General features: G+C 26.5%; 1 protein-coding gene across 2 annotated transcripts; it reads right to left on the bottom strand.

Annotated features, from left to right (window-relative positions):
• Window positions 1-5,453: 5,453 nt before the first annotated feature.
• Window positions 5,454-12,273, bottom strand: LOC119684062 (calcyphosin-like protein). Of its 2 annotated transcripts, none has more exons than XM_038098008.1 (6): window positions 12,228-12,273; window positions 7,834-7,973; window positions 7,133-7,252; window positions 6,295-6,352; window positions 5,888-6,100; window positions 5,454-5,597 (listed from the first exon to the last, which is right to left on the bottom strand). In XM_038098008.1, the coding sequence occupies exons 1-6, from the start codon at window positions 12,264-12,266 to the stop codon at window positions 5,496-5,498; spliced, it is 672 nt and encodes a 223-aa protein (XP_037953936.1). In that variant the 5' UTR covers window positions 12,267-12,273; the 3' UTR covers window positions 5,454-5,495. The 2 variants fall into 2 exon arrangements, with proteins under 2 accessions (XP_037953936.1, XP_037953937.1); XM_038098009.1 differs by lacking the exon at window positions 12,228-12,273 and adding an exon at window positions 9,326-9,513.
• Window positions 12,274-12,846: the final 573 nt, after the last annotated feature.

Raw genomic sequence — 12,846 nt, 5'->3', positions numbered from 1 at the left:
AATGTCCGCAATATCAGACTATCTACAGTGCGCAGTAGGGCGAAAGGGTTTCATAGCTGGCGTCTACACTTCCAGTAAATTAAGGTTAGCTGTTATATTTCGTCACGCTGGTGATTGACCGAAACGTGACTTATTGATGGAGATCAGTAATCTACACAATCTACTAAATCTGTGATACAAAATTAAATATAATATCTTCATAGTGGAATGGTATTCATAGGACAACGATGCAGAATTTTTAACATAACACTTAGATATTGGTGACGCCTATTGATATAGTAAGACGAAATTAACTATATTGTATTCATATTGTATTGAAACGTTGTTACACGGTCAAAACACATTATGACTAATAGACTCCATGTTCCATAGTGTTGCATATTCTGGATTGTGGTTAGAATATTCTCGCGGTAGGACATTTCTGTATTAACAGACAACTAAAATATGCTAGGCACTGTCCTATACTGTTTTTGAATACAACTGGTAGCCAACGGGTTTTCATTTGTGAAACTCTGCTGGAGGAAAAATTCAGAAATCCATGTGTTCAAAACTTGATTCTTTCTGTACAGTGGGTTAGGTTCATAAGGAGGTATCGTGGCGGCTGTGGACAATGCTTAAAGCTATTTAGAATAAGTTGTGGCATTTATGTTTTTTGGAGTTAATGTGGAGTTGCACGTTTCACTAAATTTATATTTTTAGTAAGTTAAGTTTAACATTTTTAAAAACAAAATTAAATTATACATGCAAAAAAATTTATGTACTCACAGCCCACGTTGGAGTTTCGAACTCTACTCCCTCCTATTAAAATAAGAAAATCACGTTTTATGACAGTGTTGGTATTACTGCTTATATCAGGGTTTATGACAGTGTTGGTAATACTGCTTATATCAGGGTTAACACATATCTTTTGGGGTCACAGAACCGAAGCCCTCCAAACAGCTTAAGCTATAACTACACATTTAACTTTTATTGGAACTGGTGAAATTTGTTCCCATGAATCGTTTATCGGCATATTATCTTGATACGTATCCACCGAATAGACCTCTTTCCACAAATATACTTCGAAGTGGGGATATACTTTCAGGTCATATTCCGAACAGTTTTGAAGTTTTCTGCTCGATACTTTTCGATAAAAGGCTAATGCAGTTTAAAATAATCACAATCAAAGCTGGAAAATTATATTTTTTAATAGTTTTCGTCTTCTATTTGCGACAAAATAATCTGTTGACGTTAGCTGCTGCAATTGTTGCAGTAGCCAAAATTGTAAGGACTGACGTCATTGCTGGAAAACAACTTACATTACTGTATTTCAAAATATTGTAGATCTCTTCTAGTTGGTTATACAATGACATTATGTAAAATTTATTCCTTTAACAAATTTCTTAAAATCAATTTTCCACCCTACTTTCAAAGAACTTTGCGTTAGCTTCATCCTTCCGATTTTAAATGGTCGATTTTAAATGAAAAGTTTTAATTCAATAAATTTAATTTAATTAAAAAGGTAATCAATTTATACTAAATAGATAGTTAACAAATAATATTTTAATATTACCAAATCATGTGAGCACACAGAGTTTTAAACAAATAGAACCCACTGCCAATCAATTAAAGTACAACCTTCACTTTCTCTCCACATACAAATTTAACCTTTTCAAATCTCAAAATGACTAATAAAATGGCAGAAAATACCAGAAAATTCAGTAAATCAAAAAATATTCTGATTAACATTATCTCAAAGATAAAGTTTCGTTTAAGCAAGTCTGTAATATAAATAGACGACCAAAGAAAAAAAACCATTTAAGAGAAAATGTGCAAGAAATGCAATAAAATTTTGATTTACATTTCGTAAGTGCAGTTAGTATTCGAGGAGCAATGCAGGGTGCAGTGCAGAGGCGAGCGAAATGGAAAAGTTCCATTTTATTATTGGCATTTAAAATTTTTGGATAAATTGTAATCAGAGTACGTTTACACATTTCATTTGCATGAGTTTAGCAGTTTTTAATGTGTGTGTGTGTGCGTGTGTCGATATGTTAAATGCTCACTGGCATTTGTATTGCATCCACAAAATTAAAAGCATATTTTGGGGCAAATACACGCACAACCAACAGTGAACGCAACACAGAAGCTGCTCGAGTGGCAAATGCATAAGTCGCAGTTAACTTGATTGTTATATTGTGGCATATGTGAGACGAGTTGCAGTCGTACGTGTACTTGTGGATTCGGATCTGTCAGTGTTGCCAACTTAATAGGATTTGTATTGTGTTAAGACACAAATATTACACAAATTTTGGGTTATGTGCCGTGTTTAGGGCAATAAAATTTTCAATTACAGTTAGTGAAGCTTAGTTAGTACGTATCATGATTTTTTATTGAATTATATAGTATGTGGTTACTATATAGTGATTTCTACTTATATTATTTGATATTTAAAAATTGTTCAATATATTGAGTGCTATTTTATTTGTGAGCTACGTAAAAATTCAACCTATTACCCCATTTCAATTTTTTGTGTTAAGAGTTGATTGCTATTTTGCAGCACTATATCTTTATATAGACATGTGTATTTATATAGATTATATAGATGTGGATTTTGTATATCTATACATAGATAGTACCGATATGGATTTTTCTCCATCTATATGTAGGTTATATATATATATTGATTTTTCTATATCTCTACAGATTATAGTAATTGATTACAGTAACAGATTTTTCTATATATATATAGATTATATAGATATTGATTTTGCTATATCTGTACAAATTATATAGATATTGATTCTTCTATATATAGATTACATAGATAATATATAAATCTATATATATAAATAGAATTTTTCAAGTCTATACAGATTATATAGTAATAGATTTTTTTGAATTTATGTAAATATTTTAATGTAAAGATTTTATCGGGTTCTTATAGTAGTGAATTACAACAACAATAATAATTTTTATTATATTAATCAATTGGATTTTTAACTGACCATACAGCTGTTAAGAGTGTTGACAAATCTTTATCATCAGTGGTCTTAGAGTTATTGTTATGGTCAGACGAAAATTTAATTCATTAAAAATAATAAATAAATTTTTGTTGTTGTAATTCACTACTATTCAACAAATTTTTTTATTAAATTTATTATGAACTTATGTTAAATTGTTTTCAATTTTAAATAAAATGCAATATCAGCTGCTAAAGTTAAGACAAGATGCCATTTATCTTGTATGTTAAGATACTTTCTTATTCTCACGCCTGAAAAATTTGGCGAATCCAGCAAATATATAATAAAGTTTCGGATTGGACCAATAAATTCCGAAAATAGAATTGAGAAGATAAAAGCAAATCCATAAAACTGGCGAATGCTATAGTCATATGCGATTAAAATTATTTAAACGAAGTGATTAGACCTAGAAAACAGAAACTGGGCTAATAAGTAAGGGAAACCCTGAAAAATGCTATGACAACGTGGAGATCTGCAGAAAGATCATATATCAAAAGATCATGGCGGAAAACACCGACATAAAAGATATGCTCCCTGAAGCAATGCGAAAGCAGTTCCGTGAGGGAGTTGGTCTCTTTGAAGAAAAGAGTGTTTTAGTATGTATACTACATATTATTATGTTAGGTAGTCCGACACACAATTCCGACGACATTATATTAAGCATTTAATCTCCACAAACAAAAAAAAAATAAATAAAATTATAATATAAAATTACACCCGAAAAATGGCTATTTCGTCTTGTTTGAAATTTGGTTTTCAATGGGTTTCCGCACTATGATATCTATTTATTTCAATTAACTCTAAATATGTTGTTTGCCACAAGACGGAATAATTCATCAAAGAATTTTGTAAATTGAAGTTAACTGGGTTAATTTGATTTAATTATCTCGTAGATATTTATGAAAACTGAACTAGCTAATCCTAGACTTCTAAGCACTAAACTTCCTTAAATCAACACTCTCTCTTAAATTACTAGAAAGAAGTTTTACCCATTGCCCTCCAGGAAATTTTCTCCAATCTTTTGTGAGTTTTAAGATATTTGTAAAGTAAGTGCAGGTAATTGGTGCACAATTAACTAGTTTATTGTGTAAATACGTTAATTGAGTTGGTGTAAACTTACTACAAAACTGTATTTACACTTATATTTATTTTATTTTTTTGAATACAAATTAATTGTGGTGTTATATACATATGCCTTATAATATTATATATTTTCTTAGAATTACTGAACCTCAATAGTACATTTTTGTATGGTTTTTGTAAAAAAATGTTAATTATAGTTGCACAATTATGGAGTTAATTGCGATAGTGTAAACGCACAGAGGCTTTATGCTCCATTGCGAGTTGAGGATAAAAGAGAGAGGTGGAGAGAAAGAGAAAGAGAGAGAGGGGGAGAGAAACTCACTTTAAGCATTTTTTTTGTGAAATGCTGTCAAAAGTACACTAAAAGTGTACACAAAATTTTGTGTAATTTGAGATGAATATATATTGTTGATGGCAACTTGGTTGGTTCTATCACAAAAGTGGCTTAAGTGCATCGAAGCCATTGTGTAGATGAGAGCAAACATAAACAAAAGTTAAGACAAAACTTGTTACTGTCATTTTGCATTTTAACAATTTTTGTTGCGTCTGATGTTGTTGTTGTTGTTTTTGTTGTTGTTGCAACAGTAAGTAAAATTGTTGTTGTTATTATTTTGAGTTTTGTTGCTGTTATTGTTGTAGTAATTGAAGTTAGTATCTAATGATGATGGTTGGTGTTCATAGTAGTGTCATTGTTATACTCGTAGCTTTCCTAGTTACAATTGAGTGTCGTTTTGCATTTTACAAAATTAGAATCTGTGCAAATATTTCCATGTACGTGTCGAAATATGTTAGTTAGTGTATATCTGTGTTTGAGTATCTGTGTGATTATGCGTATTGTGTATATTAGCACTATAGCATGTGTGCTGGTATTAGTTAGTGTATCTGTGTATGCTTCTAATCATACACATCATAATTAGCATATGCAACGTCATCATAGACAGAAGTTTTTGCAAATTGTATACAATTTGATTGAAATGCTAGAGAAGAAGAAGATGGAATTAAGTTAGCAATCATGCAGGCAAGTTGCTAAAAACATGTGGCAAAACTAAAATAGAAATGGAAATAAAGGAAATACACTTACAAAAAAATTGTTTTAAGACATAAAGTTTTGCATAACAGCACATAAGTGAACTCTTAAGAACGATGTTGTCTTTTCGACTTCGTTAAATATGCAAATTTATATTTCAAGAAATGTAATAAGAAATAAAATTTCAACAAAAATTATTTTAAATATTTATTCACAAATAGAGAAATGCATATATAAATTTGACAAGATTTCTATTTCAATTTTTTGTAACAATTAAAAATTTGACAAGATTTTATTTTTTAATTATTATTATGCATTTCTTTTTGTTTTTATATTTTTTTGTTTAATAAAAATGCATAACTTTTTTTTTTCTTTTGTAATTAAAATTACAAAGCAAAGGCACGTCTCATCATTAAGTCAAAGTACAGATCATTGTCTATGGATGCACTTATGGTTGCATAGTAATTCACAAATTCCTCCTTGGTTATCTGCAAAGTATAGTAGAAAATTATTTATAAGTACACTGTCAAAAAAAAATCATTTAAAATAGAATTTAAAATTTTTAAATTGATTTATTAATTCTATTTTAAAAGACATATGTTAAAACTTATTATTTAATTTTTTTTTTAATGATGTCTATTATGGTTCCAATTTAAAAATGAAAATTAATAACTTAGATAAATTTAAAATGCATGCAAAATATTTTTATCTATGTATTTTACCATTAAGATCTCATTTTTGATAGCGCTTGTTCAAGCTAATCATACAATTCACATACCTTGCCATCATTATCACCTCGTCCACCTTCGAAATTTTGAAGAAACTCAGTTAATATATCGTCTTCACTCATTTCACCACTTTTATATTTTGGATTATCCCTAACCGAGTAAACATTTTTCAAGTCCTCAATAGTTATGACACCATCAGCGGTTTTATCCATTTTATTGAATGCTTCATCGATTATATCAAGACGACACTGAGACATTGGAGGCTAAAATTATAAATTTAATTGACTTTAATAATCATTAATTAAAACAGTGGTTCTTTAGAAATCAGTTTAACAGTATTTCAATAGCTTAAATAAATAATTATTAAATAATTATTTAAAATTATGAATAAAATTTTTATTTATAAAATTATTGTATTTTTTATTATTTATTGATTGGAATATTTAATAGCAATTACTCTTAGTTTTAGTAGAAATTCAGTCATGCTTATAGACCCACTTCCATCTTCATCGAAACTGTAAAGAAAGCATAAAAATAAATACGTTTTTCGGTATGATATTTTAAGAAATAATATTTCTATTAAATTAAATAAATATTATATATTATTATTTCTATTATATATCATAATGGGTATCACAATGATGAATAGATGTCTCTGACTATACATGCAGACAGTAATATCAGCACATGCCCTTACAACTTAACCTTTCTTTATATATACATATTATATATTAATATTAGTCAGAGACATCTATTGACCATTGTGACACCCATTATGATATAATAAAAAATATTTAAGAGTTGTAAGATAAGATTATACCAATACGAGATACTTAGTAACTCTGTTATTATTTAAAACAGGAAACCACTTCCCTTAACATGCCTTTTATCAATGAATCAAGGAATTAGTCTTCTTATTCAATTAATAAGCACATAATACAAATACTATGAGGGATTAATAACAATCAAAATTTAGGGCTTATACAATATATTGCAACTCCGATTATTGATTACTATCAAAGAGTGGTAGAAAGTTGGTAGTACATAGTAGTTCCATGATATTTAGACAGTCACATGTCTAATATTCACGATAACTTGGCTAGACTTTTGCTTTTTAATATGAGATACAATTTTTAATGTGATTGTTATTTTCTATCTCAGCTTTCAAGAACTAATGATTGCTAACTAAGAACTAAATATTATTTCTACATAATCATACTTATTATTATAACATAACAATATATTATCTATATATTATTATATCTGTTATTAGACTTATAAAAATAATGACTTACGTTTGAAACATATCCTTTATTTCATCATCAGTAGCTTCTAAACCATAGTCATGTATACCTTTAGTAAATTCTTCTTCGTTTAATGCTTTGCTGCCATCATCATCCATATTACGGAATGCTCTAATAATTATAATAAAAATATTTTTAATTAAATTTGATATTAAAAGTCAATAACGATGGAAGAAACCATATTTCTTAATAGGAACTATTGCTTTAATAGAATATCTTTAATAGAATATATAAGCAGTAGTGAATTGTAACAACAAAATTTTATTTATTTTATTTTATTAATTAATTTAATTTTTGGCTAACCATGCACCTGTTTCGAATATAGCAAATACCCATCTTAAATTTTTGACCCATCAGTGATCACTTGGAAATTTTTCTTGTATTTATTTATTTTTAAATAATTTTTTGAGACTGCAAGTACGGATTTAAACGGTGCCCTACCAAATTTGGGTTAGCAATTATAATAAAACTGTAATTATGTAATTCAATTACTCTACAGTTATAGTCTTTAGCTATTTTTAATTAAATTTAAATAAAAATAATAATTGATACTAAGTATTAAATTCATTAATATTTGTTACTATATAAATAAATATAATACTATGTAATATATAATTTTATATGAATAATATATTAATTTAAATTTAATTAATTATATACATAGTTAAACGCTTTCATTGATTTTCTATTACCTTCCCAGTCCCAGTATTCCTGTTGCTCCCCTACTAAAACATAACAATCGTAGCTTTGTTATGGCATCCTTATCTGCGCCATCGCCCAACTTCCTTTGGGAGTTATTGATAAGATTTGCTTCCAATGAATAGAGATCCAACTAAATTATAAAAATCGAATTACATATTTTTAAATGATCGATAAATTTTTTTAATAAATTTCTTTATATCGACTATAACGAAGTTGCTAGCTTTTGTCTTTTTTTCGATATAATACATTTTTGAACAATATATGTAAAATAAATAAATACATATTATAAATTTTTATTTTAATAAAAATTAAATTAAAATGATATAATTATAAATATAAATGTATTTATAATACAATATAATTATAAATATAATTATAAAATAATATTATAATCATAATACAATATAATTATAATATAATATAATTATAATACAATATTATTATAAATATAATTATTATACAATATTATTATAAATATAATTATAATACAATATTATTATAAATATAATTATAATATAATATTTTTTTTTTAATACATTTATTTATTGTATGTTACAATGGAGACAAACAATAAGTTTTAAAATCCTTTTCACTAAATACACTATATTACAATTTTTATTATAAACTATACATTGTTAATAATTTAAACTAAATTAAGTAAACCTTATATCACGGACCTCACTTAATTCAATGGGTTAAATTTTATTGGAGTGACTGTTAGGTGATTTATTAAGAAATAAGTGCTTTCTAACTATAACAGATTACTAAAAAGAGTAGTATAATATAATATAAATATAAATATAATTATAATACAATATAAATATAATATAATATAATTTTGAAAAAATACATGAAATAACTATATGTATATGTATATGAATAATTATATGTGTGTATAATAATTATATGTTATCTTTAATAAATTAATAAATTTCAGCTTAGTATAAATATTGACCTAAAAAAATAACACATTTAGATATTTCTTAGTTACATAAATTCTTCTATAAGCAATTTAAGATTATGCGTTATACTATAAAAATGAGTTAGAGAGGTTTCGAAGAGTAGTACATTGTAACAACAAAAATATTTATTTATTTTTAATTAACTGAATTTATGGTTCTCCAAAGTTGATAGTTTCTATTAAGTAAAATAGTTACTGCCTTCGGAACTGATGTTTAAATAAAATTTAATACAAAAATTAAATAAAGCTATCTGTGGTATATATGACGTTTAGTTAGATTCTTGACAAATACTTAATCATTTTTACTATATACTGTTCTATATCGTAATTATATATACGATAAATATTATTATAAGTTTTAACAAAATTTAAATAGTAATTTTATTGTGCTCATTTCATTATATATTGTTTATATATAATAAATAATATCCTTTTATTATTTTTACTTATTTTCACTAACTTTACAACTTAACAATGAAACATAAAAAGCTCCCATATATTGAAAAAAAGTTCCTACTTACATTATCGTCTTCACTCATAATGCACGCAAATAATATCCACAGTATTGAATATTGATTGAAGTAAGTCTGAGTAAAGTGAACCACCACGTAGAACCTTACAGGACGAACTAAATATTCAAACAGTGAATTTGGTTGAAATACCAATGTCAGCAGTTAACTCAGTGCAGGATTCGCATGCAAGGCTGCTAGCTGAAAAGTTCAGACTGAATGGACACGTATTCAAACGGCCAGGAGCATTAAAATGGAATTACGTCTTTTCAACGTAGCCTTCAAGGTTATGGACAAATGTTGCATGAATAAATAATCAAATCAGATTTCGTTGAAAAATTGCTGTGAATGTATGATATGGCATATGTGATACGACAAGGACATCAATACATACAAAAATACAAAAATTCACTAACAAAAACCGACAGCAATTAGAATTATTAATATGTATTGAACGAAATTAGTGTTTACTTCCAACGTCAATATTGTCATGTACAGTAAATTGAACCACATTTCCTGGTAAAATTATTGTAATATGCTTCACTAATGACTTTACAGCCAGGATGTGGAGTAATAAGGTATTATTAATTTGTTGAAATTTTTTGAAATGGAAGAATTCATTGAAATTTCAACTTATCATGTATAGTGAAAGTAATTGTTACTGTTGTTGTTATTTTAGATATTGTACTGAAAAGGATTCTGGGGAAAAAATTGATTATATTATATTCTTTATAAAAAAGTGAGGTTAAATGATATTAAATCTTTGAAAGAAATTTTCATTAAGCTCTTATACGTAACATATGCGAAAACTGACAGGCTATTCTACTTAGTACTATCTATTCTTAGAGTAATCATTCTCCGCACGGGGAGGTACGCAGATCTTAGATCAATCACTGACTAATCATGAAGCTTATAAAGAATACATAAATTAGTCAATGGGATGGATGGGACCCTGTAGTACCCCCAGCTATCAAAGAGTAAAAGTGCCCAGTTGCACTGACTCAAAAAAAGGATCAACATATATAAACAACAAAAAAAAACGAAAACAGTGATCAATAGTTTAATATTAATTTACACTAATAATGTTTATATCATATTTTTTTTTCTGCCATACTTGTGTTATTCGATATTCGATTACTCTCTATAAACGAAAACAAATGATAGGGATGCAAAAAATGAAGAGCGTGACGTTGCAATCGAGTCTCGACTACTATTCTTGTTGTTATTTTGATCATCAACTGCAAATGAATGTGGCACGACCAGTTTTGATGCAAACTTTTTTTTCTTCTTTTTTCTTTTTTCTTTTTTTTTCTCTCAATACAGTTAAATATTTTATTATTTTGGTGGGAGGTGTGAAATTTGTTGGAATTTTAATGTTTAGTCGTACGGAGAGTGTTCTCAAGATGAGACTTTCTAATTATTCTTTTACCGTTGCGTTTTGTGCGTATAAACTTTGGATATGAAATGTTTCGGTATTGTTGTTGTGATTTATAATTTTTGTTTATTGATTATGGTTTAAAATATTTTACAATATAATTAATAAAATATTTTTATTTCTTTTATTCTAAAAATTAAAAACTATTAAAAAAATACTAAAACAAATAGTAATTGTAATTATTTAATAATTTATTATATGTGTGCGATTTAAATGAACGTGAGAATGTGATTTAAGGTAGAAATTTCCATACATTTTTCTTAAATATATATGTCTAATTAATGTGTCTAATGAACTTAATTGAGTTGTCGTATAATTATTCCAAATTTTACTTTACAAACAAACCGCGGTATGTGCAAGTGTCCGATAGTTTTGTCATAAAATCACTCAGACCTCAAGGATCCACAATGCCCACCCACAATTAAACACAAATGGTAAGTTCATAAACAAAGTTTATACTTAAAATTAACTAAAAACTATAAAGTAATAACCATAATTATTTATTATTATATATACATATAGTATTATATTTTCGTACACATTAAAATTATGATTTATTTTTTTTTTATAAAAATAGACGTTTAAACGTCTAGTGTACGTATGGTTCAAGCATACAGGTTCGATGTATTTTGAGTAAATTAATAATTTAATAATTTCTTTGACAAATTTCTAATAGTTAAATTATAAATATTAATCATTAATGTAAATGATCTTATATATAATCTATTAATCTTTTATAAGAGATAGTAGTTATAATTTAATTGTTATAAATTATAAGTTATTTATTACATTTTTATTATTTAATTGTTATAATTTGTAATGTTATATTATAAATTATAAACTATCTGTTCTTCTTTAATTACTCAAAATACAGTCGAAATTGCGATTTTAAATCAAAAGTCAAAATTTTATACGTAAAATATAATAGATAATATTTTACTATTTTCAAATATAATTTTTTAACTCTTAAGCTTAAAAAAATAAATTAATGACACTAAAACATGCTTTTGAATGTACGTAAACACAGGGTCCTTGGCAGACATTTTCTGCAGAAAGTTAATCCCTAGCCGAATATGGCTTATAATTTTATTTATACGAGTATCGCTGTGTGTTCATGACACATTAATTAGATTACAAATGTTGTCTACATAGTATATTACATATTATCGGACTGTTGTTAACATACTATATATCATTTAAAGTTTAAAGCTCTGCATAATAAATGTATGGTTAGTTTTAATTTTCTAAGTTGACACAGTAATTTTTTTTCTGTATTTTCTATATCAAAATCAACTAAACACTAAACAAATTTCTTTATACTCGTAAAATAGTTGAGTTAACCACTTAGAGTCACTAATGAGTTTTTCTGTAATTTGCACGCAATTCTCTTTATTTGTATTAAAGTCTACAAAATTAATTATATTAAACATTTTAATCATTATAATTTTTAAGCATTAAAGATATTTTATTGCCATGTACCTTTCTACGCGTGGAGTATTTCCGATTTTTGTGCGACATTTCACTTAACCTTGTGCGTTAAAACTACTCATAAAAAAAGAATATAAACTAATATAAATAAGACTTTTTTAGTCAAAAATCTTTTACTGTTAGCAATCCAATTAATTGTCCTTGTAGACATTTTTTTCCTTTCACATTTGGTTAGCAACAACAAGTAAGGAAGTAGCAACCGCTTGCCACAACATATTCGCCGCCACTGTAAAAATAGCCAAGCCAAAGGCAAACAAACTAAAGTTAAATGTTGTGAACATAATTACTTTAATGGTCGGTCGATCAATAAAATTAAATAAAAATAGTCATAAATACGGATATAGTGGACAATGAACTTTAATTGGGTTAAAGTAAATGTCAAAAGAAATGAGCTACCGAAAAAATTTGATTTTTCTTTCACATTTACTTTATTAATATTTCAATCAAATTATTTTATTGGAATTTTTGACACGTAATAAGAAAAAGAGTAATAAATAAAATAAAATAAATAAAAAACCAAAAAAAAATATTAATTTATGTAATAAATATATAAGCAAATAATAATATAATAAATAAAAAATAAAAAATAAAGCTATAAATAAATAATAAA

The sequence above is a fragment of the Teleopsis dalmanni genome, chromosome 2 (assembly GCF_002237135.1).
Source record: "Teleopsis dalmanni isolate 2A chromosome 2, ASM223713v2, whole genome shotgun sequence".
In the NCBI taxonomy this organism is placed as follows: domain Eukaryota; kingdom Metazoa; phylum Arthropoda; class Insecta; order Diptera; family Diopsidae; genus Teleopsis; species Teleopsis dalmanni.
Note: the sequence above shows the minus strand (reverse complement) of the source record. Positions and strands in the feature narration are given on the sequence as shown.